The sequence below is a fragment of the Falco naumanni genome, chromosome 8, assembly GCF_017639655.2.
Source record: "Falco naumanni isolate bFalNau1 chromosome 8, bFalNau1.pat, whole genome shotgun sequence".
Lineage (NCBI taxonomy): Eukaryota > Metazoa > Chordata > Aves > Falconiformes > Falconidae > Falco > Falco naumanni.
Genome location: NC_054061.1, coordinates 29764330 through 29790061, shown reverse-complemented (window position 1 = coordinate 29790061; position 25732 = coordinate 29764330). Strand labels below are relative to the sequence as shown.

The window sequence follows — 25732 nt, the reverse complement described above, 5'->3', positions numbered from 1 at the left end:
AACAGTTTAATTGTACACCTACTCCAGTTTATGCAGTCTCTTCATGGAGCTAGAAATCCCCATTTCTAGCTACTTGGCTACTTACCCTGGTCCTATTTATAACTCTAGGGTGGATTGTCTATTTTTTTTATCCACCTGCGATAAACAGAAGCAACAATACTGGTTCTGTGTTGTGAAAACCAACCTGGAATATATAAAATAAAGAGAAAATGGATATAGCCAGAGAATCCAGTTTAATAGGCTGCTATACAGGAAGACTTTGTTCTATGATACATTTTGGAAATAGTTTTCAAATGTTACTTACAGATACTGTATAAAATAGATACCAGTTTTATTGATTATACGTCAAGATTCTTTGATAATTTAATCTGCTATTAAGTAAGTAATAGAGAAGATGTGTGATGGAAGGTGAGCAACACTTTACAGGACAATCTAAATCTAATAAATAGATCTATATCTCACCACGAGATCGAGCCACTGCTGTGCCATCGTCAGACTACAGAGCAACCACAGTCACACACGCTGGTACATCTGCGTACAGTATAATAGAAGATGAAAATCCCGTTCCTCAGGCAGCTCCCTCTTCCTTGCACGACTTTTTGGCTTTGGTCTGTACAGTAATACTGTGTGTGCTTGTTTGGTGCATGCAAAGCTATGAACAGTGTCTCGTTAAGAAAAAATAGAATTTAAATTGAAGAGGTATCGTTTCAGTTAATTTAGGTGTCTCTCTGACCACAGAAAGGTTTGTACCTACGCTTTCCGTGCATCTATTTGAACCAGCGGGAGGGAGTAGCTGCGTTAAGTGTTTTAAGCAACACAGCTCTTGGTGTCCAGACTCCACACAGGATACTCCGTTAGCCGAGGAGGGGAGCAAGGATTGTACTTCTGTTACAGCACGTGTTTGGGAAAATACAGGCCTGGGGGCGGGGGGGATGGCGGGAAAAACCCAGGATCTGAAACTGGCACTTCTTTACCCACAGGCTTATCACACCATTAAGAACACTTTCACTCTGGAATATACAACATGGCAGCTGGGTTAAAGCTGCGAACTGCATGTTTTCTATTGTCACAGGAATCAATAGCATACTTGAGGAAAAAAAAAAAAACCAAATGCTGCCGTTTCGCTGAATTGCAAGCAGTGTGCACATATGCCAGTTTTACAGAGAGATTTCCCATTAAAACAAACTTCAACAAAAACAGACCACGGGAAACAAACTGCATATTTAGTAAAATACCATTGGCACCACTTGCCAAAATGTACGATGCTGTAGACTTACAGTCCTTACAGAGGAGAGGGCGTGATCTTCACTCAAACATTTCATAATGGCGCGTTTGCCGTACGCGCGGGATCATATCGATAAGCAACCTGCAGAGGAGAACACAAGAGCGCTGACGCAGAGACACAGGAAAGCCCTGGAACTGGAACGTTCTCTTTCCCCATAAATATTGACTCAAAAGAACTCACATGTAGTGACAGCCTCATCTTGCTTTCTCCTGAGCAGAATTAATTCCACCCCACAATTAATTCTGCCCAAAAGGGAGTGTAAAACAAACCAATTAATTCTGCCCAAAAGGGAGTGTAAAACAAACCACGTGGAGAGGGGCTCTCCTTTAACAACCCTGGAAGCAAGGCTGCACTGAGAACCTGAAATGCACAGCAGCACTCACTTTTGGCTGGAGAAACCATGGAGGGATTCGTAGGAAAGGGACTGTTGTAGCAACCCGTTTCACACCAGGCTGCGGCAGGAAGGTATCTAACAGCAGAGGAGAACTGCAGCGCTTTCCCAAACTGTAAAATCGGGTAGTTGCCTAAACAGAATTTAGTTTTAGCCTTCACTGTGTCTTGGTGACACCACAGCTGAGCACACTGTTGAGCAGACCAGTGGCACGTACGTAGCATGAGTTTCAGCAGCTGTACAAAATGTTTCTGATGCTATTTGTTTGAATAAATACTCTTGTAAGGATTTGCCTCTCTGGTTTTCCAGAACAGTTAGTTTTACAATGGAAATAGTGATTACAGTGATTTTTCCAAGGATGGTATTTCCCATTAAAATGTTAATTTAATTTTCCAAGGTTAAAGAAAAAAACCACACAGCTTCCAGATGACGGCTTACTGCAGCCTGGCCAAGGTCTGCTTCTCAACTGGAGCAATTCCGATTAACTAAGATGCTACATGTCCCCCTTCCCCTTATGGCAGAAAGAGGGATAAACCAGAAAACCCTTAGTTTCCATGCAGCAAGGGAAAGTGTGGCAGCAAGTGAAGCCCGTGTCAGAGCTTCATCTGATTTTATTCCATTTCTGGTTTCATGCATCAAGAAAGCACCTGAAAATTCAATACCACCAACATTTGGAACAGGACTGGCTAACCTTCAGTTCAGAAGCTGCTATCAGGTAGCGCTAGGATGGAAATCACTAGCAAGATCCTTCTTTAAACTTGGGCATCAATTAAATTATCTTTAATTTAACCTAGACTTACTTTGGAGAAAACAGTGCTTAGAAATCTGCCATAAAAGCAACAGGGACCGATTCTATCCAAGGTTCAAACCTTGTGTTTCCCAATTCAAGTATACAAAACTCTTCTAGAACTACTCCGATTACTTTTTAAGTCCTGGTTTCTTTCCAACTGATGTGAGACACACCATCTTTTTATCCCTTTCCACCCCCTCTCCTTCAGCACTGGCTGCCAGCCTATTAAATTCCAGCGGCTGATTTTACTGGAATTATATAAGCCTGTATGAGCTATGGCTTATTACCTTAGACAGACAGCCCATCTGCCGCACGTACTGAAACACCCACTCGCAGGAGATACTCACTTGACTCCGTAGGCAAATATTGTAAGTCCGATTAAAACTCCTATACTGCCATCCAGATACCAGACAGAAGAATTGTGTTTAAAAACTTCTGCGCTAAGAAGGATGGAAAATCCCATTATTCCACCTACAAGAGAGTTGAAACCTAGAAGGGGAAAACAAATAATTAAAGGAAGAAGCACATCTCAAGGAATTTGCTTTAACCAACTCACCTAAGTAAAGGTCACCTGCAGGGAGACAAGGCGTTATTACCAGTGCCACCAGAGAGGAGCACAGACCTTGGGAGAGGTTACGCAGTGGCACCTACGCGCTCTTGCAGTGTGTTAAGGAGGAAGCAGTGCCACCCATTCACACGCAGTTAGGCAAAAGTCTTTGCCATGCCTCACTTCAGCAAATCCAACACGGAATAGTTGGTGTGTGACCGGTGTTTAAGAACTCTGTCCCTTGTCCTGGCTGACATAAATAACCTTTCGTTAACTTCCCTGTACTGTGTGTCTTGATTTGGTCAGTCCTAATTTTTCCATTCTCTGTTTTGTTGCAAATCCCACTTCTAGCTGCTGTTTATTTCATAGGGCTTCCATCAATTGATGCTGATTTTCCAAAACAGCAACATTCCTTCAAAACACTGGACCTGCTCCACACCGACTCTGACAGTCAAGCACTTACCTCTCTAGTAGCTTATCATTACAAATGAAGTATCTTTGAGTTGTAGAAGAGCAGCTGGCTGCAGCCCTGAGTATGACTGCTGTAGCCCCGTTATTTTCCAAAGAACCCCTTCGTAATATACGTACCGTTGCTGCTGTGCAAGTCTCCCCAGTTAGAACTTGAAAGGCCACTTCATGAGCTACCCAAAGGCTCTCACTGTCTTTGAAAATGAGCAAACTGGAGACCAGTATACCCAAGGAGCTCATGAAAAGAAAAATGGGTTTGCATAGTAACATTTCAAAGACCTCTTGAAGCTTTTTACCCCATTCCATGTATTTATTTACATGTATTTGGCACTACAGCTTAGAGCTGCATATACTGCTGAATGCATTAGGGAAGACATACAGGATAATTGTAGGAATATTTTCTGTTTATGCCTCAGACATATCACTGGAGCTTCCTCTCTATTAGTCACAATTTTTATCACCATCCTTTTAGATTCCTCATTCTTTTTTAAACCCCCTTTCTTGTCTCCAAGATTGTCCCTTCAAAATTCTCCCAGAGTTTTTGGAATAATTACTGCCTTTTTTCCTTCAACTCTTGTTTGATCGGCTATAGGGTTGGGGGGAGGGGGTTAAGTCATCCCTTGTGTTCATTTTTCTTCCCCCAAATTCCCTTTTTCTGATTTTTTTCCCCTTCAATGAGCCCCAAAGACATCACTGTTCAACAAAAAGCTAAAACAAAAGTCATCACTGATAATACAGATATAAGATAGATACAGATATATATAAAAAACCTAGTTAACAAATAAAAAATCAAACCTGCAATATTCTATATTGCTTGGTGAGTCAACTTTAGTCAGCTGCTGCTTACAGTACTTAGCCAGTTAATTTCCATTTCTCCCCATGACTGCCAACAACCACATACATGACACTTAACTCCGGAATGTCTCCTTTGATCCAGTCCTCTCACATCCAGTCCTCACCTAAATCACACTCTTTCTGAAAGAGGTAGCTAAAAATTGACCTTCCCCATGTATCCCTATGGCTGAAACAATCCAAATATTAATAGTTTATACACATAAGATTCACCAGTTCCCTGTCAGCAGGTACTTAAATGCAAAGGAAACCCTGGCACGGAAAAGCACGTGTTACATAGCAAGTCTGTAGCAGAACGGAGCTTACAAAGGTTTTAGGCTTCCAGTCCTGCAAAGAAAAGGAGGTTGGGGGGGTTTATTGGACTGTGGCAGTGTGTTCTACAATTGGAACCACAGGCGTTGCATGTAAATGCCTAATTATTGGATTAATTATACCGTATAGTTAAACCAATACAGACAAAATTACTCCGTCAACACTCTAGTCTAGAAGAATCCTGATCCTTTCTTATTTCCAGGAAATATACTGCTAATACATGTCAATGAAATACATATTGATTGTGTGTATATATAAAGAATATTACGTGTAAATTAATGAACTGTATTTTTACCCCAGTGTTACTTCCCCTGCTCCAACTTAAGTCAGAATCCATCAGCATGACACGCAAAAAATCCCACACATTTTCTTGCCATTATTGGCTGATGGTTCCAAATGATCTAAAAGCTACTTACAAAGGAAATGGTTTTCTCTTCCTGACTGTCCCTCAGCTCAACCTTTCTTTGCCAGTGTGGCAGGGAATCGTGTAGCGGCAGCAGGTACTGACCCAGACACCATGTTCTGTGCATAAGGCTGGCACAGGAGAAAACGGGTGGCTAAATCCAGGAAGGAAGCAGGTATCTAAAACCTACAGAAAAGTCAGCTGACATCCCCTAACCTTCACATATCTGCGTTTGTTCTCCAGGATGTTACAAAATTCAAGATAGGAAATGGCTGGGTTTATTATCCAAAAGGCCATGAGCTTTCACTATAAACAATTTGTACAAAGAACATTGTGCCTTATTAGGACTCATACATTCAGGCTTTGAAGAGAGATTGTTGTCAAGCCCTAGCCTAAAACAAAATTATTCTTTAAAAAATTGTTAATAGAGGTTGACATGTATGAGAGAAAATTTGCTGTTTTGAAAACAAACCTATTTTTCAGGAAGAAAAATGTATGCTCTTGTCACTCAAAACAGTTTGTTGGTCTACAGCCAGTGATCGCAGGAGGTAAATTAGCAGGAAACAGAAAACACTAAAAAAAGAGATGCAAGGGAGTGCTAAATCTGTCTCAGCTGCTGAATCACATTGTCTCCTCCCGATTGTTAATAAATCAAGTATATATGTAAATATATCTTGTGAAAGAAGATATTTAACCACACATGGTAAGATCATCCTCCTACATTTTCTAAAGTAGTTCTGAAGGAGAGAAAAAGAGAGATAAAAACCAGACTGAGGTAATTGTATACTTTATTCCCTAATTTCTTTAATCAAAGAATGAGCAATCTCCAGCTCAGAAGCAATATAATTAGCACAAGGATGTAATTAGGGGGGGGGGGGGAAGCCATACAGAAGACCAATTCAGAGCTAGAGTTATTCAGGAATTTCTCAGCTAATATTTTGTCTGAAAAAACTGCTCTGTTTCAAAAACAAGCTACATCTTTTTAAAGGGAGGGTTGATCATTTGCCTGCCCAGCCACAGTTCTGCGATGGTCAACATGTCTCACACGCTGACAGCGAAGGAAGTCAGACTCACTGGTCTGTCCTTCCCAGGATCCTTCCCAAGATCCTTTCCAGAATCCTTTTTGCAGGTTGGAGATCTTTCCGTTTCAAAATGTCTAGGGTGTCAGAGTCTATAGTAAAAAATAATATCACTGAACAGCATGGGCTGTTGGGAGAGAATCACAAACGCAGGGAGGCAGTGGCTTAGTTGTAACCCCCGCACTGCTGTTCTGATTCCATTTCTTATTTTGTTTAAAATATAAATAGTCATGAAGTATTTATATAAGTGGGATGACATAAATACGCATAATACATTATCACATATCACCAAAAAAAAGATTTTGAGTATGTTTAAGTTACTTAAAATAATTGTATGTATCCCCAGAGTAAGCTGAAAATTAAATTTCCTGAAAGTGAAATATTTAGCAGAGTAAAATTATTTATGTACCACAACCCATGAATCATTAACACCCTACTGTGTATGTTTACCAAGTACTTCAAACTGTCCTGCGCTTGCAGATAAAGCTGCTAGAGATTTGTAGGGCGCCGTGAAATCTGCCATCACTGTGGCCTCACCTGTTTGCAGAGCTGATCCCTGGGGCTTTCTGAAGATTCTCAAGCTTGAGCCTTGTCAGTAAGAGGCGTCTCTGGACCTGCTTTTAAACGTGCCTTTAAACATACCTTTAAAAGCAGCCACCATCAGGCGCCACACACCTGAGCCAACACAGCAGCGGCAGCGAGGGGCCGAGATTCACCTTGTGCCCACCTCGGGCAGGGCCGGAGGAGCGTAGGGCGGTAGGCAGGCAAAGGCTTTGTTTTACACATGCGATGCTCCACCAGCTCTACTGAGTGGCAGGAAAAGCACTGCAGTGGCAAATCACGCCTTCAGAAGCTATGTATGAATGATGGTTGCAATTCCTGCTCAAGGCAGGGTGGCATTTTCTGCAGCTGTTCTAGCTGTAGGGATGAAATTGTTTAGCTGGCATAGGCAGCGAAGCTAGATGTGACTTAACCAAACTTATAGAATTTGGTGTTATATCCCCCTTCTGTAGTCTAACCTCTGACTAATACACACCTAATTTACTATGTGCTCTATCCCTAACTCCCTACTATTGCTTACTATCCAGTTCGACTTCCACCAGAAATTTCCACCATTTCAAACGAGGTATTTATGCAAGAGCCTAGTAGTACCACAGACTATTCTAGGGTGTCAGGTGGGGTTTTTTTCCCATTTCCCAGTGGCTGCCTTATTTCAACGCTCTTTCACAGCTGTCACTCCTATCAATTGTTTCAACAACAGTCCCTGGAAGAGTCTATAAATGCAGCAGGACCAACTTCACACTCACCATCGGTTATCAGCGCTCTGCTTGTAAGGACCTTTCCCAGCATAAATTTGATTACTGCCAAGACAGTGCAAAGGATTCCACTTAAAACGGAGACACTATACAGAAAATCATCCTGAAAGAAAAAATGTCAGATGTTAGTATGTCTTCTGGTCACGCCCCATATATTAGAAGACAAATAGTACTAGAAGACAAATAGTTCTAGTTATCATGCAATTATTTGTGCCACTGAAGTATACAACCTGAGAAAGACTTCCTGAGTTATGACTTCCAAGACAGCTGGTGCTTAGTTTGTTTATACTGCCATCTGTAATTGCTTTTGCAAATATAATTGATGATGGTTCCAACGAAAAAAAAAATTTGAATTGACCCAAACTCCTCAGCATCAGGAGGTTATGCATCTGCAGACTGCCAAGTAATCTAATGCCTAATGCAATCAGTCACTAAGCCCCCGCATGCAGGATAAAGGCTTGAGGGCTGAACCCCACTTACCAAACCTTAGCTGATTTTTGCTGTGAGAAATAACCACTTAATATTGTTTCTGATTCTGTGCTTGCTTTGGTTTTGTTTGGTTTCCTTCTTCTGAGACAAAGTCTGGTCCAAGCTATATCCGTAAGACTCCTGGTACTGATGTGCAAAGTCAAGTTTAGCTCTTTCTTAGAAAACAGATTTCCCATGGACTTTCATTTCACAGCTACAGAAAAACCCACGCTGCTTAATTTGAATGTGTAACATGGGCTCCCCCAACTTGACCCAGAGCTGCCTGTCTACATAGGGCAAAGTAACTCATTACTGTTTCACACACATTCTCTAAAGGGTCATCTGGAGGCACCTACCACTTTCTGCTGACGATTTTGGGTTTGGTTGGGGTGGAAGGAAACACTCCTGGGTGCCGAAACACTGGCACTGCAGCAAGGTGCCTAAAGGGAGTCCCTGTGCCTTCTCCCCCCAGGTACATCAGCCCACAGGCAAGGCAGGAAACCCCAGGCGAGCTTTTAGCGTGCTTGTCTGCCATCTAATCAAAGAGCTTTGAAATAGGTTAATTTATTGCTCTTAATAGAAGTTTTAATTTAAGCTGTTGCAGTATCAGTACAAATAAAGGAAATCTCAAGAATATTTTTTTTTTCAGTCTACAGGTCTAAGTGGGCCAGTGCCATTGGGAACTTGTTACTGATTAAAACACTCTGGCAAAAATCCCCATTGATAGTAAACATTGTCATGATGATTCATCATCAGCTCCATCCATTTTCATTATTTTAGCAGCAATTGAAAACCCAAAGAAATTTTAAAAATGGTTTTGAAAGCTGCTTAGGAAGATGTCGACAATTAGATTACTGGTATAATGTACTCACATCCCTAAATAAAACATTCAATATATTTGTATACAATTTTTTAGGTAATATAATTTTAAAAGTCTACTTTGTCTGCTCTCAGTCATGAGCTCATTCACTCTAGTCCTGGTATGATATTGACTATTAAGACAAAATGCACTAAGGGAAAGGGAGTAAAATAGAAGCAGTGAGAACACACAACTCAAGCACTGGGTAAAGGCAGGACAAAAAGCATTTGTAAACTATTCTAACAAAATGACTGGAAAATTCCCAGGCAATTTCAGAGGGCTAAGGAAGGGCTAAGGAAGGACTAGGAATATTTGCTTGCCGTCAGCCTAGCAAGGGACACTGGGAGCCTTCAGAAGATCTGAAATGACAACAGAGCTCCAGAACTCTGGATAAGCTTTGCAAAAGGCACCTGAAATTTGAGATCTTTGTCAAATTCAGGCCTCTGACTTTTGGGCATCTTTCTCAAAAACGCGTATTTACCGTGCCCAAGGACTTAATTTTCATAGCCTGACAAATTCTCATTGGTTTTGAGATTTTAATCTAATCTCATCTAATATTTTATTAGATACTTTACCTAATATCTAACATACAGCATACATGTAAGACTTCAGAATAGTATGAAGCAAAATGACACACTCCATCAGCCTCGCCACCCCCATCCCAGCCCGCCGCGTTAGCAGTCGGTGCCACTCCCACACTACCAGACAGAACACGAGCTTCCCAGTAAGCATGGCAAGCAAACCCGCCCCCGATGCTCTCGAGAGCATGGAGGCCCCCCGCTCACTAAAAACTGAGCGAGGAGCGGATGAAAGGAGCAATGCCAAGGGGTGTGTAAACGTGCTGTGCTCCCAGCCGCGCACTGGCCCATGGCTAGCCCCAGCTTTCCCCAGGCAACGTGTGTGTCGGCCGAGGGCTCACTGGAATAATCAACAGTTCGACACCATGTTTCTCCTGAATCTTACTTGCCAATGCTCAATGACTACATGACACCTCTTATTTCATCACCACCCAAACAACTCTCCAAAAGCTTACTGATGGCTCCCAGGCATCCCTGGGATGTACTCGTCTTCCTCCTCAGCGAAGCACAAGCTTTGTCATGAGCACAGAACTGAACGTTGCAGACCCAGTGGAAGTGGCAGCATAAATTACTTTGCTATCAAAAGTTATGTTACTGTCAGCCTTGGGCTGACAAAATGCATTTTTCTATACCTATGAAATTCTTGCGGATAGATCTGGAGGCAATTACAAATTCACATCATTTGGAAAAAACTACAAATTCCAACACCAGAGATTTTGAGAAGTATCAATGCAGAAGTTCAAAAGTCCAGGTATTAATACAGAATCATGGAAAGGTTATGTCTTATTCCCTGTGTTATAGTGCAAAGTTTCACCTTTGGCATGGCACATTATTTGGAGCTGGTTTGGTTTTTTCCTGCCATGGCAGGTACTACAGATCTTTGGAGTAAATTGAGGGGTTTTTCCTGCACGTGTCGCTAAACCTACGGTATGTAGAAATGTATCTTGCTATTGGTTCCAGCTATACAGCTGTGATCAACATTAGTCTACTTACTTTACTGGAATCCCAAGAATGATTTATATGTGATACAGATTTCTGAATCAGTTCATAAAGTGAATTAATAAACAGGCTTTTTATCAAGGACTCAGGAACTAGAAATTCCCGAGTTTGGCGGGTTTTTTTCACTGAATCACAGAAGACGAGCTCATTTTGTTGCTAATACTAATCCAACAAGCATTGTTGATACAGAAGACCTGAAAAATCAAAGCTCCTTTGTTATCACAGCAAACACAGAAAGGGAAGAAATTAAAAAATCCTGCTCTTAACACAAATGCCTCAGCGGTTTCTTGCTTTAGACTGTGCCAAACAGCTTTTGAGCAGGCAATATTCTTTCTTTTATCTCTAAATCCCTGAATCTAAATAATAGCGAAAATGACCATCTCCAGCTGCGTGCGGCTTTTCGCAATAGCCACAGGGCGGCGCCAGACACCGCGGTAACCCAGCGCTCCGCGCACGAAGGCAAAACCGAAGGGGAGGGAAAAAATGGTTTCAATTCGCTTTCCTCACTACTTTGCTACGCTTTCTGGCACCCAAGAGCTGGAAGAAGAGTAAGGCTACTCGCTACTACGGTTTTGCAGATATGAGAGATCAGCCCACGACACCTGGTGAAGCCCAGCAGCCTGGACAGCCCCTGCGGCAGGATGCCCGAGCAGGTGAGGCGGTAGGGAGGTCAGAGCTCCAAACGCAGCCTTGCCACTGCTTTGTTGTAATGATCAGAAGCTGGACCAGGTTTAGGACAGCGGGATTCAACAAATTACCTGAGGGAGGGCTGCTGTGGGCTCAGCACCCGGGCTGGAGCTGGGGCTGCGGGGAGGCGGCCGGCCGATGGAACACCCCACTGACACATGCCCTTTGCTGCACTGCCATGGGCTCCAAAGAGTTAAACGCGTCATACTGTGGCTGTGAAATGATTCCCATTAAACTAACTCATCCTTTGGAGAAATGAAGAAAAGAGAAGCCATAATGGAGATTTAAATTAATAAAATAAGCCTGGCCATCTGGCACCATCTCCCTCCGGATCCTCCCGCAGCCCTGCCCTCTCTGTACCCCTGGCCTTCCCATCTGATCATTAAGAGCACGAAGCACATCTAGCCAGACTCACTGTACACGTCCTTAGTGTTATTTTAATTAAAGCAGCAGCAAATTGCGACAGATGATAAAAATTTAAATTCTGATCATTTCCATATGATAAAGGCTTCTCAGCGTGGTAAATAAACCCCTTTCCTTTTCCGTTTCTTTTCATCATATTCCCTCATTACTACTACACAGTACATGAGACCTTAATTAAAGGACACATATATCTTATTAGATAGCTTCATGTATAAAGCAGCACTGTACATAAAGCGAGGTGCCCATCCTGGACTGCCACCTCATTACTCTTAACAGCTACAATGTCCCTGTTTAAGACTTATTTTATGCAAGATTTTATGTTGTGACAGTTTCCCAGAAGAAAGCTCATTTTTCAGCCCTAAGAAAAGAATAATAGAAGCCAGCAGGCAGCTGTCCTCCACACCATCCGTACACATTGTCCCCACCGGTGCGGCTGAGGAGTCTTCAAAAAACACGACAACGGTTCCGTCCCTGCTTTCAGGGATTTCACCGAAAGCAGCAGTGATCTTACGGCTTAAGGAAAATGTATTGATGATGATGTTGTGACTTCGATCTCTTTCTGAATCTGTTGTAGAAATTAAAAAAAAAGCCGCAGGGGATGCTTCAGTGCTTGGCTTATTAGATAGAGATATTTTCACCCAATTCCCAGACCAGTAACTAAATTTCAGCTGATTTGCACTCCTAATCTTTTCCTAGATTGCATCTCACTAATTCTGACCCGAAAAAATTGCCCTGATTTCATATATTATTTCTACCAACTCCCCTCCGCCCCTCTTCTTTAATTATAGTCCTTTCACTTCCACTTCTGGTTTGTAAAAGTGTTTTCAATTCACCTGAAGTGTACAGTGTTGATTAAAAGGTATTCATCGGTATGGGAGGAAGAAGGCACGTTGAGTGTTCCTCCCCAGCGGTCACAACACATACAATATGATAACTAAAAGCTACGTGTGGTCCTCCTCTCCGGCCCTCCTTGGTAGCTCATCCTAGTGCGATCCCAAAACAAGCTGCTTTGCCCACCCTACAACAGCTTCAGCTTTCCACTCTTCTGCCCTCTCCTTAGCTTCCTCTGTAAACCAGCCAAAGGCTGAATTACCTCCCCGGTCCCGCAGGAGCTGGGAATTACTGGTACCACCTTTTTCATGCCATTTTTTCCCTTCCCAGAGAAACTGGTGTCTCATGATGTTGTACCTTTCTCTGCTGAGCCTTGCTTATCTTGGCTGAGATAGGGACGCGTTTCTGGAACGCTACAGATGCTGTTGGCAGGAGCGACATCATGGCTAGCTAGCCCAAACTGAGCTGAGTTTGTGTCATTAAATATTAATTTTGTCCATCTCTGCAACTCACCATCTGTCTCACAGGTCCCAACAATGGCCCTTCTTCCGTCCAGGTGACTGGTCACCATCCTCCCCAGCACCTGCCAGGGCCTGCTGGCACCCTGCTCCCCATCCCCATCTTCACACGCTTTCCACTGCCTCGCACTCCGCCAGGTCCCTCGGCGGCTCTCACATCATCTGGGCACAGTGGCTAAAAGCACCTCTGCAGAGTGTGTTACTTAACCAAAAAGGACTGACTGGCTTCCCTCCTCTTCCCCTGAAGGATTATGTTTATATATATAGTAACAGAGATGTTTCTAATATAAATGCTTTAAAAATAAAGTTTCAATTCTCTGTCACACTTTCTCCCAAGTAATAGTTTATGTAATCAGTCTAGAGGGAGCTTCTGGGAAGCCAGAGGGTCTCTCTCACCAGCTAACTTCAAAAGGGATAAGGGTTTTAATTGCACTTTACTGTCAGAAAACAAAGCGACAGCCCTGTGCCTGACTCAAGCAGAAAGCAGAAGACAGTCTCTTCACATGGAGATATAAAGATCTATTATTAGTACTAAAAAAAAAAAAAAAAAAAAAAAAAAAAAAAAAAAAAAAAAAAAGAAAACTTATGAATGTTTAAACATGTACCTTTGGTGCTGAAGAGCTGTGACAGAGCAATTCCACAGCGCAGAACACTTCTTCAAGAAACAGATAACAAAGAGGGTGTGCTGAATGCCACGGTGGGGGTTCCAGGGCCGGGAACCGACACGCTGTGGACTCCAGAGATCTCTGGTGACCTTAGGATCCCTGCAAAGGGTCTGCCTGAAATTCTACAATCACTCATGCCTCCCGTTTTCCCAGAATTCATCTACATCATTTTAGCTTCAAAGAGCTATAAACCACAATTTTAAATGGTATTTGTCCACCCTTGGAAGTGTCTCCCTAGTGAGACTGACATCTCCCCCATCAGTAGGGGATTGAGACCAGCAATACATTTCACAGATCCTACCAAAGTTGTCAACATTTATTTCTTATCAGTGTGTGGTAAAGTCTGAGCACAAGACTTCCCACCAATCACTTGAACTAAGAGTGAAGTGTCACAGATGTTTTTCCTAACCCTGGCTTACCAGCTACTTCAAGTATCCACAACATTCTCACCAACCTGTAAGCAGCATGTGTATTTTAGGGTTAAATTAATTGTTTAAGGCCAAACACCAAACCACCAAATCATACGTAATAGGTAACAATTATAAAACAGAATTCTAATGGTACTTTGATTTGAAATGGTAAGCAATAAATGACATATATATAACTTATGAGAGATTAGTAATATATAGGGAAGTACGCATAAGGAATATATTACGTATATATAATCATTTTTGCTATATTGCTATTGACCTATAATTCAACTGCTGACATTAATATATTTATGATGTATTTGTTATAAACAATTAAATTAGTAAATAAATTAGAGCTCAAAGCTACCCTGTGCCACCCCTATCTTCCCATTGCAACTGTAATCAATAGCATACAACAGAATTACACACGGCCTAACCTTTCAAATTATTTCATTTATAAAAGCACTGGAAGCACCATATCAGATGGCGCATGTCTTTTGTACACAAACTGATGACATTTTTCCTTTGTTCTGCAGGAAATGTCAGAAATACGGCATGATGCTTGCTTACTCTTGCAAAAAAATGTGTCCTTTGCCATACTAATGAGGACAAATGCCAAACTGCATTGACATTACATGTGTTATACTATCACCTAGGGAAATGCAAGCAGTAACTGAATAGTAAATGGATATTGATTTACAACCCCAGGTGAAATTAAAACAGTCATTCTCAGTGTGGCTGGGTTGGGCTTTTTTAGCCTTCTTTAATAAACAAGAAAAGGCTTGCAAATTTTTTGTGGAAACAGTCAAAATAAAATACATCATCTACAGTTAAATTGTATTCATACTATCCGAGAATGTATAGTAATTGACATGAAGTCATGACATGAAGGTAAAGCGGCAAATGAAAACGGATTTTTATCAGGGAGATGGCAAGCATTAACACTAGCAAATGCAACCACAAAACAAGGCTGAAAACCTATGCCTAAGTTCATTTTTAAACTCCTTTCTCAATGTATTAACAAAACATCCAAAAAGTCACTAGAATTTACACAGAAATCCAAGCGTGATGTCATCAACAAAATGCAATATCACTGTTCCTCCTTATTTGCAATGAAATACGTGCATACCAAATCCTCAGGGTCAGTACTGGCTGTGGATATAGCTCCCTGAAACATCAATAAAGGAATGGTAACTCCTTTTCCTAGTGGGAATTATCTTATTACAGCTAACATAGGTTAAAGAACAACTGCTGCGAGTAACAATAGGGGAAGTATTCTGAATCTGACATCTAGGGTGAAAAAAACCCATAGTAAATGATTTCTGAGCCAGTAAGAAGTGATTCTATTTTAGGTTCAAGACTCAGCATTGCAGAAAAAAAAAAAAAAGCCCTTAAATTACATGATCTGAGAAATACTCATTTAAAGTTAAGTGGAAGAGTAAACACGATTAAGGTTTTGTATTAAAAATGCCAAATACTGATTAGCTTTTTAAGTCAGGTGTATCGTACAACAGCTAAAATTATCAGAAATCTTAATTCCAAACAACCCAGAAAGAACAGCAGCTGGCCTACTACTTCTAACACTTCCAGCAAGCATATTAGGAACAAAGAAAAAGAAGGTGGGGAAGAGAAAGATCTGATCAGTGAAAAATATTTCCTCAGGGGTCACCGATATGAAACTGAAATAACTACAGCATGTCGTGCTGAAGCAGACCCTCAAAGAATAAAGAGTAAGAGCTATATAAGAAATTCATAACTATACAGAAAGTAGAAGAACACCACAGAAAGAAGTGGAATTTGTAGCTGTAACGTTCCCACACATTAATGGTACATTTCTCTTTCCTGTAAGAAGTTTGTTTTCTTTGAATTTTGTTATCTTTCCATGTTTTTTCAAGTCTTCCAGGTGTGCAGCAGCACGTTCAGAGCTGCTCCTCATTGCAAACATATGCATAGTGTTTGGGCAGATCCACTGTACAGCATTGCACAGAAAGTCTAAGACATTGCCACTTAAAAATTCTGGGAAGGGCTGGGGGCACTGTATAGGTCCTACACAGCACAAGTGTGCCCACTTTTTACAGGAAATCTTACCCAAATATCTAAGCATCCTAGCTATACGCTATGAGAGAAACAGTAAGATTTCCTTTAAAACCAACATGCTCCAAGAGAAGTGGAAAATGTCATCACATCATAAAATAAGAGAGCTTTAATTCAAAATATTTTCAGGCAAATGAGAGTGGAGGTCACGGCTCGATGAAGAATGAACCTGCGTGTGTGTGTTGATGCACACAGAAACTGCGTCTACATACACACCCACACACAAACTTGCCTCCAAAGGAAAATGAAGCATCTCTGCAAATTCAAGGTAAGATTACATGACAGACAGATCCTCTCTGGAAGGGAAATGAAAGCCTTATTCTCATCATTTACTCCTCTACCCAAAAATCAGAGACCCATACTACATCTTCTAATGCTCACTAGAAGTAATGTCCAAAGCTTCAAAAATGTGGAAGGAAAAAAAATCCATTACACTTCTCACTGCATATATTCAATATTGGCAGTTTCCAGACTTTTTAGACAAACGGATCCCATTAGTTGCAACATTTTTCCCACATCTACTTTATCACCAAACCCTATAATTAATGACTTAATTAATTTTAAAGCTCAATAAACAATACAATTCTATGGATCGGTTGTTGGAAAACACTACTTTATACTGCAAACATTGAAAACACTAGCACAAGAGATTGTATCTTAACCTCTGAGGACTAATATATATCTCAATTACTAGAAAAAAAAAAAAACTTTTCCCCGTGATAGTAAGTAATGTGTAATTAACACAAATGCAGAATTATATAGTAAGTGTATAATTAATTCACTGGCTATCTCTTCTGACACAAAATGTCATTTTCAGGGCAAGCTTCTTTATAATTATAATATAAATATAAATCACTGTGCACAGGGAAAACCCTAAGTTTACCTAACAGTGACAATTTCTGAACTCGGTGTTCTGCAGAAGATGGAATCCACACTTAAAAAGTTATGTAAAAAAAAATCATACAGTGCTCAATAGGAATTCACCAAAATGAACATATTGTAAAAATCCCTGGTGACACCTACACCTTGAATCCTGTGGACTCTTTAGGCTTCCCCATCTAAAAATGGAGATAAAATCAAAAAAAAAGGTACGAAGAAAGTCAGTGGTGACCAAAGATGAGCCTTTAGCCTGACCCAGTATGGCGGCAGTTGCTGTTGCATATAGAAAAGACACACACTACCAGCAATCAAAATTCTAGACAAACTCTTAGCATTAAACTTATCCGTATTTTTTAAGAATTAACTCACCTAGTCATTCATATCCTGCCTTACAGGCTATTTCAAAGTTAACTACAGACCTTAGCATATCAAGCAAGGGAACGAAAAGGAGAAATACATCATTTCTGTGTTTCCCAGGGTTTTGAAGCATAAAAAGTATTGCAAAAAACACTGCCTGTGCTGAAAGCATGTGTAGTGACATACAGTACTTATTACTGATTTTTACTTCAACTGAGAAAGAGGTAAAATGGAAAAAAAAAGCAGAAAAGAAAGGCAGAAGCAGTATTCAGAAATGCAGAAAGTCAGGAGCTCTAACTGTCCTCTCTTCTAGGCCAGTGCAGATCAGGAGTGGTATCATTCACGGTGTTTCAACAAAATTCAGCATGAAATAAAAGAGAATTCAAACATGTGACCGAAAAATACCTGACTGAGCTAAACCTGAGCTCCTGTCCTGTAAATTAAGTAGCTCTTCTCTCCAGCCTAACAAGAAACTGTGGGCATTTAAGTCCCTTACAGGATGGGGTAGTTGAGCTGGTTATGCCATTTATTACACATATTAATGCGTAAGCCTATCATTCTTCTGGTTCTCCAAATCCTGGTGAGGATCATCAGACCTGCAGCTGAAATCATCATATAAAATGACAATGATACTGAAGTATCCCATTTCTAAACATCCCCATAAGTAGAAGAAAATACGTGCTCAAAACATCTGAAAAAGCATTTAAAATTATTCCTTACTCATGTGAATTTTATATGCTTTCTTATCAGTAGTATTGTCATGAAAGCGACTCTTCTAAGATCCGCTTCAAGAACAATGGAATTGCTACATTAAAGACCTCACAAATTCCTTCCAAGGAAGTATCTTTCTTACTACATGCATATTAAGAACTGACAGATATGTAACCGATGTATCTTATGTGCAACAAGAAAGACAATGAACTTTGTATAATTGATCCAGAATTACTTAGAAGCTACTGCCTATGCTTTTGGGATTTTAATTATAGCACCTTACCATTAGCAAGCAGATACCTAATTGCTTGATCAGTTTCATTTCTGAAGTTAAACTCTCCATATCATAATATTTTCTCCAAAACTTATGCAAATTAAAATGAACTCAGAGAAGTTATAACTGCTCCCAATTTTCAACTCTGACAAAGTCACCCAAGTTTACCACAAATGATGAGGTGGAAGAGACATTACAGTTCTGAGAATGATGCAGTCAGCCACGCTGCTCTACACTAACATTACATTTATCATGAATCCCCCACGAACAGCAGAGCAATGCATTCCAAACCACTTCTGTCTTTGAGACTGACAATACTAGCTTTGTGTTTTAGCCACATTATCTCCTTTAAAATCGAAAATTTAAAATTTCACAAGACGCTTCAAAAAGTACCCAAATCATCAATGCCCTTTGCTTCAAGAAAGACAAATAGAGATATAAACTGTAAAAAAAAATAAAAAATCATGCACCTATGACTCACATGTGAAATGTGCTGAGGCATACGTCCTCTTAATCTAGTGCAGAGCTCTTCACCCTAGTTTTATACCAGTTTGGGAGACCAATGGAGTTACGCTACCTTTCCTTGGTCTTAATGTTCTGTTCTGGCTTACCACAAGGATACTTCCCTGGTGTCAGAGTAGCACACTGATATGAAATCCCAGTAATACAGAAATCACAGTCAGAAAATATTTCAGGTCACTATTTTGATGCAGAACTGGATACTTCACTGCTATGTAAAAAGCCATTAGCAGAAAACACTGTTCTATTATTTTTCCATGTATGTTCATACACTACAGCTAAACTACATGGCAAGATATTACAGAAATTAGTATCATTAGCAATTAGTTCATTTGTGGTCCAAGAAGGAGAAGACAGCACCCTAGACAAGAGAGCAGAGGCAGAAACTTCTCCCCCTTACTGATTTAACTTGACCAGATTTCATTTCTGCTAAGACAACAATGACACTGCCAGGCTGCTGCAGATGAGCTGAGAACACGCCCCATCAGCACTGGAAAGAATGGCTATTTCTGCTGAGACACAGAGCAGCTAAGGGAGCATTACACAAACAGAAAATCAGATTCAGGCACAGCTAGAGCAACTGAAAAGGATTCCATTAAACAATACCCTTTTCCCCCCACTATTTGTAATGTAGCAACTCCTAGGCATAATGCCTCACTGTCCGTGACTTGGTGCAGTAATGCTGTCCTCCTCATTTTTCAGTGTTATTCTTAGTTTACACCTGTCGTGCAACTCTTACTGAATCAGTTTCCCACAGTGAGTTGTACTGAAGGACTTTAAAATGAGAATCCTTGCCATGTCATTTAAGAGACACCGAACAGAAGTACCATTTTTTCATCCCTTGTTCTAATCTACTTTCCAGACAGAATTGCAGGGTATGAAAATCCTTCACATGTGTGCATGTGGCTTTTACCCTACCACTCGTCAGCCACAGCCTGTGCCTGCCAGATACATCTTTCAAACTGTTGGTAGTACTTAAGTGCTTAACCCTGCAAGAACACTCAGTGCAATATCACAGGAACATGATCACCTGTTTATCCTGATACCGTGTCATCTGTTAGCACTATGCACCCTAACTTTCACCTACTTGACACAGTTTCAGCGCACCGAAGCCTGAATCCAAAGCAGTCTGTGACAAAAGGCATCTGTACAAATTACTCTTAAAGGACACTCAAAATGTAATGGGATTTTCTGTTTCAGGAATACCTGCTGATTTCGGGTTTTTTTCCTGCTGTAAATGTATTTCAAAAATTCAAAATGAGGAAGTACCACAGATCTGCAAGTTACAAATAACTTTGATGCTGCAAATAGGAGACATTTCTCCCCATGTAAGAAACCGAGCCTTCACCTGTTGACAGTACCCGTAATGATGGAAGAGTGAGATATAGATGACACCTTTTAAACTTTTACTCCTACTGCTGGAATTATTAGGGCATTTGTCCACAATGAATTAGACTGCAACACCCAAAATAATCTGATCTACACTCGCACAAATTTACCAAATGGGTGTTTTAATCATCATTGCAGCCTCCCTTCTTATTTTAATTCTGCTTTACAGAGTCAACTGTAGCCAGATGGCACTGTTCGGGTACAGCCAAGTTAAGAGGTTGTCCTCGAGCTGGCCATCCATCATGTAGTGTCTCCCCTACAGGATCTTCAACCTTACTGGCATAATAGCATCCATGCTCACTCCTTAACCCAGTTCTGTCAAAATGTTGTGGTCGAGTTTAAGAACTGACTGTTAAAAGTGTTTAAGCTAACCTAGATCATTCTGACAGAACCAGGCTGGTGAACAGCTACATGTACTGTTACGCTGGCAAAGCTGAGGAGGCAGTAAATCATGAAGGCTGGAAAAGAGGAAAAAAGTGAAATGCAAAGAGAATGTGAATCACCTGCAGTCAAACTATGCACCTGGCTGCAACTCAGTAATTCATTAGTTAATGGGCTTTTGCTATGCTACCCATCTTTGCCCAAATCCCACTAAACTACTGAAAATAAATTTCTGTAGTAGTCCAGGTTCTTGGAAGTTCCATGAGAGCACAGGACCCAGTACATCATCTGCACTGCCAACAGTGGGTAACAAGCTGGAATTCCATTTTGGCTTGTTTTTCCAGCTCTGCCTCCAACTCCTGGTTGAAAGCCAGGAGTTTAGGTTATCTCTAGTGATGTGCTGAGAACGGTACCTGGCAGGGCGAAGCCCTGATGTGGAAGTCTGCACACATTTGCAAATAGACCACACTTCACGAAGGCTGAATACAAAAGTTCCAAGTCAGGTGATATACACAAAAACTGAACTGAAGCCTCATTTTGTTTGAGCACATTATGAAGAATTTTCTGGGAGTGGAACCATTGCCAAATGGCTCTCCCAGTGAGGAGTGGTTTGGATGAGTAGAGGTCAGGGAATTTAATACCCAGTACTGAAAGGAAGCAAAGCAGGACAGGACAGAGCAGAGCTGGGAGAAAGGCCGCTGGGGAGAGCTGCTCTATAAGCCAGGTAGGGGCTGGCTTTCATAACGAAAAGAAAGCAGAGAGCAGGAGAAAAGCCCTTTGTGATGCTCCATGATGAGCCAGTCAAGAAGCCAGCTCTTTCACCCAGCATGCTCCCCTCACCTGTTCCATTCCTGCTACTCATACGTGGCTCTGGAATTGGGGGCAAGAGCTGGAAAACAAAAAAATACAATCCAAAAATACATTTTTTCCACATTAAAAATAAAACAACGAAGTCAGTGGAGTAATAAACTCATAAAATTCTGCTACTTTCATTAAGCCCTGAGAGACGAGACCTCCTCTCCGTAAGTGAACTTCTACAGTCCTGTATGAAAGCTTCAAGTCATTATGCACAGAAAGATGTGGCCCATAAAGGTAACCAAGGAGAAGAAGAGATGGGGTCAAGCCTATAAAAAACCATAAAGACTAGACTCTATCACACAAGGAAAAAATACTGCTTGATGACTAGGACCAGCATGTGCAGCCAGGCAGGAAATGCACCTGCTAAAGCTTCACCGAGTTCAGCGGGGCTTGTTGAAAGGAGACACTGGCCTTTCTTTCTCAGTCTCACTGGCAGTGCAGGGAATAAAAAGAACACCTTTAAAGAACATGAATCACCTTACCACTTCTGGAAGCACCTTCTTTGCGAGGTCGTGGATGGCTTTGATCACAATACATATAGATGACAGGAGGAATATGACACCCAAGATAACACATGCTCTGCGAAAAAAAGAGAAAAATAAAATGAAATGTTAGGAGCATATTTAAAGTTGTCAATTCTCCCAATGCTGAAGGACAATACACAACAGGTTATTAATGATAAAAAAATCTTAAAGCGCTGAAGACAGAGACTTGCATTAAAGAAAAGAATGAAAAGAAATGTTCAGTTCCTCCGCAGTTCTTAAAATCTGGATTATATACGAAAACGTGGGGCAGACCAGATGATGTTTCAGAGTGAGAGAAAAAGATATGCCTCTTCTGCTCCTGATCATTTATCAGAGTCCTCTAGAGGCTTATTTCTCTTTCTTTGCTTGTTTTGCTAGGATCCTACATGAGAAATAATCAAGGGAACTTCATTCTCTTTACCAAACCAGGACAGATGTTTGCTAAATCTGGTCAGTAGAATAGCAGAACCTGAAACATCTGTTTCCTCCCCAAGTTTCGAAGAAAAAAAAGATTTTAAGTGTATATATTAAAAAAAAAAACAACCCCAAAAAACAAAAAACCACCAGCAGGTTAGATGCATCACTTCATAGGCCGTCCAAGGGTCTCTCAATACCTAAATAAGGATCATTCTCATCAGATCAGGTGCTGCGCAGAATTAGACTCTCTAATCCTGCTCTGCAGAGCTTACAACCCAGTCTTATAAAAAGCAAACAAATGGCTTAATGAAAAGAAGATAAAATAACAGAGAATAATTAAGTTTTCTATAGGACACAGGCACAATGAAGTTTACAAAGCACATCATGCATACCCAGAACTTTACAGTAAAAAAGAAAATTTTGCTTTTGTTCAAACATACAGACTGGTACTACTCTTGAGATGGAGTTCTTCTTGCTGTGAAGTAGTACAGGATATAAGGTTTCGATTTCCTCTAAAAAGTAACCAGTCTATTACATCATTGATATAACTCCATTTTACTAATAGCTCTTCATATAAAATTCTATTACTACAGATATACATTAAGAGCAGTTTTAATGTTTAAAGCATGAAAAGCTTTAAAGCAATATCTACCAGTATGATTTTTTCTCCAGTAGTTGTATTTCCTTTGTTATTCATCATTTGGTACCTATCTGTTAGCTCAGTTTATGGATGCTATAATTATTCCAGTAGCATGCTACTATTTTCAACAACTCAGACATCAGGCCATCTGGTGGTTGGCGGCACATGTAATGTTCACATCAAGCTCAATCTAGAGACTGCAGTTGAGCTGGCATTGCTCTGCCTAAGTCAGAAGACACAGCTGCAGCAGCAGCACACGCGAGTAGCTGGCCATTTTATTCCCCAACACAAATGACACTTAAACTGTGCTGTGGACAAGCCAGATAATCCTACAGATAAGTTCTCAGTAAAGGGGCTGCCCTTCTACAGAGTACAGACAAAGCAGAGGCTGGCGTCTGTCCTAGCAATGGAGTGGTATTTTAGATGAGGTACTCGTCTCAGGTAAGCAAAACGCTGCTACAACTGTATTAAGACACATTTAACAACTTTGTAGTAAATCACAACACAGTCCTCATTCTTGTTAAATATAACCTGTTGTGAGAAGTACACAGCAAAGGCTTGAGACAGTCTGATTACCCTAGGCTCCTTCCTCTAGACTCAAACACAAGAACAAAAATCTGGCACATATCTGCAACAGAGGAAGAAACTCACAGGATTCTCCGCAATCCTACAGCAAGGTGATGATTAAATGGTAATACAAATGAGAAGAAAGTTCATCTCCCAAAAAGAATGAGTAAAATTGAAAATTAGAGGGCTTTCCATTTTCCATTGCATATTTGCAAGCATCTCCCTGTTCTGCAATAGAATCTTTTCAGAGATTTGCAGTTTCACTATCTGAATGGATCACTGCACAGAAATCTGTCCAGAGCCTCTTGCTCTACTTTTGTCAAACTCAAAACTTTTCAGTACCACATTAATGTATTACTTCTGTAACATCTGGCACTGCCATAACCCAAGAAGCTTATACTACACAATCCTTCACAATAGATTCTGTTGTAAAGATGATTTTATTTTGGGGGGGGGAGGGGGGGGGGGGGTGGGGAGGAAGGGGGTAAGGTACAGAAACATATACTAAAAGTTCCACTTACCTACCTGGGACAAATGCAGAGCTGGTCCACAAAAGTTGGCTGACTTGCCTAATGCCATTTGCTGAGCCAGTGACACACTGACATAAGATACGTATACTTCACGCAAGAATTTGCCAACCTTTGACATGAAAGCCACACTAAAAGACAAGCCTTTCTACCATTCCCAGCAGGCTTAAACCAACATAGCTACAAACCTTGAACTGGAAGCAACAGATTAAAATTCCTCGTGCCAATACATGTTGCTGAATTCCAAGGGTACGGGAAAGTGAAGGCAGTGAAGCATCATCACCTTCCCTTAGCATACCTTCTATTCCCTGAACACATCGTCTAAGGAGACAGGCAGACATTCCCTATGGGCTTGACAGGAGCCTAATGCATCCAGGGAACCAGCCCTTGGCCTGAGCACTGGCTAGATTTGGTTCTTATTTAAGTTGGAGAGTTTGGGGTTGTCTCTGTAAACTCTCCAACTACCCAAGCCTAACAGCAAATATTTTATATCTTTGCCTATGCCAGAGGGTAAGTAATGACTTCAGCAATCTTGAGCTGCTTCCCTTATTCCCCAGATCAGTTTTACTATGTCAAAAGAATTCCTATACACCTACTCTAACAGAAATAGCTAAAAGTAGAAAGAAAAAAAGGAAGAGGTTAATAACAGTGACAAGGGTATTAATACCAGACAGAAACACAGTCTGAGGTTTGAATCAGCATTCAGTCATCATATTTAGAAAGTCTACATTCTCCTTTATATGCTGGCTTTTGGGATTCGTAGCCATGAAAAACTCATGAGTAATGACATAGTCATTTAAGTGCAAAAATACATGCTTCTTGTCTTCTTGAGTGTATCAATTTATCTGCAAATCTACTAGAACAAAACACTGCATGGTGTCTTCTTTCAATCTCATTTGACAGAAAAATAATTTATATCTATACTGCAAATCATGCAAAATCCAACTACAAATGTATAAAATAAGAAATCTCAATAAATCAATCCGAAATGTTAACTGTAGCACATAATAAACAAATTGCAATTGGTTATTGTAAGCTTGCTTTATTTTCAAGCCATTAGACAATGAAAACTTCAATACAAGCCTGCTAACTTCCATCTGCTAACAATTACTGCTTTGTAACTAAATAGTGTTTCCAACTGCACACGAAGGATGTTAGTGCCAAGGTTGTTGGCAAATGCAATTTCATTAATAACATTCAATTAAATTAGATGAGCCAAGTGCCGTTTCTAAACAAGTTCAAGTCAACTAAAAGTACCCATAAAATTTAATGAGAGGAGTTAAGACATAAAGTGAGGTTTGACCGAAAACCTAGTGAAGATTGTACAGACACCCCTGACTTAGAATCACCATAGTGTAATAAACGGCCCTCAATCTCCAGGTCCCCTATAATCACTATCAGCAATTCAGACCCTCTGGAGTAACTGGTGGTCCACCTGATGCCCTTATATTCCAGAACGCTGATATATTCTTGCTAAGACATGAGGGTACTCTCTGTCCAGTGGCACCCATGAGGAATACATGAGATCTCCATGTATCATATTTCATCAGTACCACTTGCTCGTACCTCCCGCACCTACTCAAAGTCACGTACTTATTCTGCAGCCATTTCTACGGGAGTTACTATAAGAGCTTCCCACTAAATATCTACATCATTAGAGACAGAACTGATCTATAACACAAAATAGTTGATGCCTACAGGTTTGACAGGCAAC

The 25732-nt window shown here is 40.7% G+C and overlaps 1 protein-coding gene across 2 annotated transcripts in view; it reads right to left on the bottom strand.

Annotated features, from left to right (window-relative positions):
- Positions 1 to 214: 214 nt before the first annotated feature.
- Positions 215 to 25732, bottom strand: part of TMEM163 (transmembrane protein 163) — a 101352-nt gene continuing 75834 nt past the window's right edge. For both annotated transcript variants that reach the window (XM_040603516.1, XM_040603514.1), the window contains 4 exons: positions 21826 to 21922; positions 7435 to 7546; positions 2814 to 2955; positions 215 to 1366 (listed from right to left, as the gene is read on the bottom strand). In XM_040603516.1, coding sequence (XP_040459450.1) covers positions 1306 to 1366; positions 2814 to 2955; positions 7435 to 7546; positions 21826 to 21922 — 412 coding nt within the window. In that variant the 3' untranslated portion in view covers positions 215 to 1305. The remainder of the gene's footprint in view (positions 1367 to 2813; positions 2956 to 7434; positions 7547 to 21825; positions 21923 to 25732) is intronic.